Source organism: Sipha flava, unplaced genomic scaffold (assembly GCF_003268045.1).
Source record: "Sipha flava isolate LNK unplaced genomic scaffold, YSA_version1 279_pilon_pilon, whole genome shotgun sequence".
Taxonomy (NCBI): Eukaryota; Metazoa; Arthropoda; class Insecta; order Hemiptera; family Aphididae; genus Sipha; species Sipha flava.
Genome location: NW_020272945.1, coordinates 283,118 through 287,829, shown reverse-complemented (window position 1 = coordinate 287,829; position 4,712 = coordinate 283,118). Strand labels below are relative to the sequence as shown.

The 4,712-nt window shown below is 26.3% G+C and overlaps 2 protein-coding genes across 2 annotated transcripts; one reads left to right on the top strand and one right to left on the bottom strand.

Annotated features, from left to right (window-relative positions):
* The first annotated feature begins 988 nt into the window (after window positions 1-988).
* LOC112685497 (DNA fragmentation factor subunit alpha-like) lies at window positions 989-3,423 on the top strand. Its single transcript, XM_025557413.1, has 4 exons — window positions 989-1,622; window positions 1,687-1,864; window positions 2,507-2,633; window positions 3,338-3,423. Exons 2-4 carry the CDS (start codon window positions 1,763-1,765, stop codon window positions 3,364-3,366), a joined length of 258 nt encoding a protein of 85 aa, XP_025413198.1. The 5' UTR covers window positions 989-1,622; window positions 1,687-1,762; the 3' UTR covers window positions 3,367-3,423.
* On the bottom strand, window positions 2,627-4,245 carry LOC112685496 (protein yellow-like). Its single transcript, XM_025557412.1, has 3 exons — window positions 3,968-4,245; window positions 3,154-3,877; window positions 2,627-2,878 (listed from the first exon to the last, which is right to left on the bottom strand). The coding sequence occupies exons 1-3, from the start codon at window positions 4,221-4,223 to the stop codon at window positions 2,653-2,655; spliced, it is 1,206 nt and encodes a 401-aa protein (XP_025413197.1). The 5' UTR covers window positions 4,224-4,245; the 3' UTR covers window positions 2,627-2,652.
* Between the last annotated feature and the right edge of the window lie 467 nt (window positions 4,246-4,712).

Genomic DNA, 4,712 nt, shown 5'->3' with positions numbered 1-4,712 from the left:
TATGTTCCTATTATAGCATCTCTTGAACAAATAATGACTGACAATAAAGACGATGGTTCAATGGCTCGCTCATTCCATAAAAAAATGTGCGATTTTGAATTTATTATTACTCTATTTACTGTTGACAAATTGACAAATTGTTAAGTACAACATACCAAGTATTTGTTAATCTCCAAAAGCCTAATATTGATTTATGTACAGCTGTTGAAAGTATAGAAGTTGTTCAATCAGTCATCAGTGAGATAAGATCAAATTTCGAGAGAAAATTTAAAGAATTATTTAAATTTGCCCCCTTAATGTAACCAAGGGAGGGGTGGAGGCTAAGAGGGCAATATATTATGATTTATGGGGTCTCCCTGTGTCGTGTTGGTCGTAAGGACCTACATTTATGTATGTCCGTAACAATATAAAGAATTTGCATACTTTATTAATGACATTTTCATATATATTCCAAGTGCACCAATAGTAAAAATTCACAGCAAATCCAATGGTTTAATATCTGAATTCAGAAATTGAATAACTGATCAGTAAAAATCTAAATCTTTCAGCAAACAAATAAAACAATTATTAATTAAAGGAAATATTATTATAAGTTAAACATTTAATTAATTAGTTTCAGAATACCTTAAAATAACTCCAGTGACAATTCATGAAACATATTCAAAATCCATTTATTTTATAATTTTTTTTTAATCATTATTTTTTTGCCATTTAGCATGATTTTTTCATCAAAATTGTTTCTCTGTGAAAATTATATCATTGATTTGAATAGCCAGTATTGAAGTCGTTGAAGATCTATTATGACTATACATTAAACAACAAAATTAAAATTGTTGAACTTTACCAGTTCTTCCAAGGTGAAAGGAAAACGAATTGAAAACACATATTATTTAAATGTTTCTTATTGTTTTACAAAATACATAATAGGAAGAATTCAATGCTCAAAAAAATATACGGATACCAAATTACTACACTAATATGAATAGTTACACACTCGCGTGCAACTAACTGAACTCACCCTTGTACTGTGCACAAAGGTTAGGTTAGGCACCATTATTAGTCTTCATGTCTCATAGAAACCGTTTTACAAAGATATTCTTTTTTGTGAATACAAAAGGGGTGAGTCAATTACGTTGCACGCGTGAAATCAAGAAGATCAAGCAAACATTTGTCGGATAAATTAATGGTCATGATTTTTGACTACGAACTTTTGTTACGATCATCAAGATAGATAAGAATAATACGACATTTTCGACATTGTTCAGGAGCTGGGTAGACAAAATATAATAAGTATTAGCAATACATATTTGAGGATAGACATCTCATTGTGCAAATTGAACATCAGCAATATGTTTTTAAGGAATTAGAATAGGCAATTCTGCGTACAAATTGACAATCGGCAATAGATTTTTGGAGCCCCTGGTCTTTCTTATCAAATATTGCTAGCGGAACGTACATCTAAATCTATTAAGTGTAACGGGTTTTATAAGGTGAAATACCTTTGAAACGTGAAATTGTTGACAATGGTCAGTTGAAAATGATTATGTACTTATTTATTATTCATTGATCGTGTTTAAAATTAAAAATATCTCTTCGCGGCTGGCTGGTGCACAATTGGAAAAGTTAGTGTTTGGTCTATTGGATAATTATTATACCTTGATTTCTATGATTTACGTAATATTTTAGTTGATCGCCGTTAATCACAAGTTGTACTCAAATTGTGTGCCCAAGTCACACTTCAAATTTGAATACTAATACAGCTATGAAAGGCTATAAAATTACTAATTGTGCGCAAGACAAGAGAGTCGGCATCGTTGGCAGTTCAATGAACGATATTTTTATTAAAGGATGTCAGAAATTAAAGGTAACCATAGATATTCGTTTGTATAATATTGAATATGTATACATTATTTTTAACTTGGCTTAAATATATTATATTGATTAAATGAACCTGCAGAGAATTGAATGAAAACAATATACCTAACAATGATAAATAACTAAAAATACTTGTTTTATTGCAATTTCAATACGATATATATTTTTTTTAAAGGGTTTCAGTAACCTTAAGTCATATTTTATAGTATTAAATCAATCTGTCAATAAATCATAGATTTATATTAAAATGTTCATAAGTGTTCATTGTTTTTAATAAACACATGTTAATAAAATTTGTACGATTAACATTGTATTCACCTTACTAATCATATTTATATCAATAATATACTTAAAGCCTAGAGGTTATATCTTCTGTTGTGTATCATATTCTTGTTGTAGTACAACATATAAAAACAAGATTTTTAATTTAAATTAAATGTCTTTTTAGAATAATTGTTATTTGTTTAAGAATAATAATAGTTGTTACGTTTTTTAATAATGTAATAATTATAAAATTATTTTAATTGCATTCATATATTTTTTATTTTCCTATTGATAAACGTTATATAATATTATTATAATTTTAAATCATATTCATAACACTATAAATAATATATAAATAATTGTATAGATGGATAGTACACATGTGACTATGTTGTTACTTGATGGTACAATAATAGATGATGAAGATTATTTTCAAACGTTGCCAGCACAAACATTAATAATGTTTCGTTTGGATGGGGAACCTTTTCAAACAGGTATTTGATTTATGGCTTATTAAATGTCATCACAAACTGTTCCTTTAATGACTTGTCGAACAGGTGTCATGTATATTTTCACATTGATTAAACTTTGATCATATTCTTTTTTATTGTATGTAGGAAATGTATTTGATAACACCCAAAGATTACCTGTACGATCAACCCTTACGTCTGCTGGATACATGTCACTGCTTTTATCTAAATTGATTGTACCTTGTGTTAATTCATTATATTCATCTCCACTGTAAATTAGTAAACTACAATCATTATACATTAAGGTTTATTTTTTTTTCAATACAATTAATTAATAAAATAATAAAAAATAAATAAAAATTAAAAATTATTAAATGGTAATAAAATAATAAAATAAAAATTATTAAATGGTTAATATTCGTAAATTAATATATAAATAAAAGTTTATCATGGAATATTACTAATATTTGTAAGGTATAAATAGTTTCATTTGCTTATTTATATATTATTTATTTATTTAGCTATATAACAATTTATTAGTTACCCATATGAATTCCAACAGCCAATAACGTTTTTCAACAGGAAACCATAAAATAATACACCTGTTTCTATATCAAAAGATGATGATGTTGCTTGTTTATTAGTGCCTCTTCTCCCCATTACTTTAAAGTCATATACATTTACATTTATATCAAAATTCTCATTGCGCAATGTTTTTGTATTGACAGCGAATCCCATTGTACTGGCAGTGCTATGAAAATAAGCAGTTCTAAATCCATCCCTTGCCATTGGTGAAAGTGCTATCCCATATAATCCTTTCTGAGACTGATAATGTACTTCTCCCAAGTTTATATCTCCACATAAAGGATCAAAGTGAAAAAAGTTATGCGTTAAAGCATATGATTCATTAGATTTCCAGTTGTATACCAATAACCGATAAGTATCACTGTCAGGTATGTATGCATATGGTTCGTCACAAGTTGAAGAGGTTACATCTACTTCTAAATTGCTGAAATCTGAATTTAAATTGGCCAAATTTCCGAAGTTAAATGTTCTCATATGCAAGTCAGTTTTTAAGTCATACACATGTAAAACAGGAGCACTTTCTTGTTTGTTATTTATCCTTCCATTATCTAATACCCATAAACGATCACAAACATCAGCTCTTACCTTTATTATTGAAGTCAAATTATGCTCAGATATTTTATGAGATTTTTGATCAGGATAAGGAATTAAAATTGGTGTATTATTTTTTTTACTTTCCAAATCTAAATAAAAATATAATTTCATTTTTAAATTAATTATAAATAATACTTACGTATTTGATTACTTAGTATCTAATATATTATATATTTTACTTGTAATATTTATGTAAGATAATGTCACCGGTACATCAAGCTTGAATCTGGGTGTAACCAAAAATAATTTATCTTGCCATCTTTCCAAAGCCATGGGCATAACATTAGCTGGTTCAAGCTTACTGTTATTTGTAAATATTTTTTTAGAGAATGAAAAATGAATTTCTTTTAAATTTAAAACTTCTTTCATTTTGGAACTCCATGCAGTTGCGTACAGAAAGGATAGCATTAAAATTAAATTACACATTATGCTCATTTTATGAAAATTTACAAATAAATAAATGAGTTTATATTCAAATATTTTTATGTTTATATAGTTTTTTCTCGCTCAACCATTACTTTTAAATATTGTTGTATAACAATGAATATAATTTATCAAGAAGTAATTGTCAACATTTTTAATTCCATTAGTATTCAATCAAGTAATTTATTAATATTAAATAATAAGTAACTTCCTCTGTTTGTATAAATAATGTATTGTTTAAAACTGAAATAAATAACCATTCATTTCTCTTTGTTAAAGATAAAAAAAATATCAATGAATTATTGTCTATTTTCTAATGAAAATAAAATTGTACATTAATTTCACTTAACATTTTATACTATGGATGAACTATTAAATAATTTAATTTAAAATTTAAAATGGATATTTTTGATGTTATAGTTTAAAAAATATAACATGTTTATATTAAATAAGTTTTCTCTATTTTTAACTAAAATTAATATTTCCATGAAAAAAAACTTT

Coding starts and splice junctions, on each gene's coding strand:
- LOC112685497 (XM_025557413.1), top strand. CDS start 1,763: ATGAAAGGCTATAAAATTACTAATTGTGCGCAAGACAAGAGAGTCGGC. Junction 1,865..2,506: donor AAGGATGTCAGAAATTAAAG/GTAACCATAGAT, acceptor ATAATTGTATAG/ATGGATAGTACACATGTGAC. Junction 2,634..3,337: donor TGGGGAACCTTTTCAAACAG/GTATTTGATTTA, acceptor TTGTATTGACAG/CGAATCCCATTGTACTGGCA.
- LOC112685496 (XM_025557412.1), bottom strand. CDS start 4,223: ATGAGCATAATGTGTAATTTAATTTTAATGCTATCCTTTCTGTACGCA. Junction 3,878..3,967: donor ATCTTACATAAATATTACAA/GTAAAATATATA, acceptor ATTTTTATTTAG/ATTTGGAAAGTAAAAAAAAT. Junction 2,879..3,153: donor GGCTGTTGGAATTCATATGG/GTAACTAATAAA, acceptor ACTAATTTACAG/TGGAGATGAATATAATGAAT.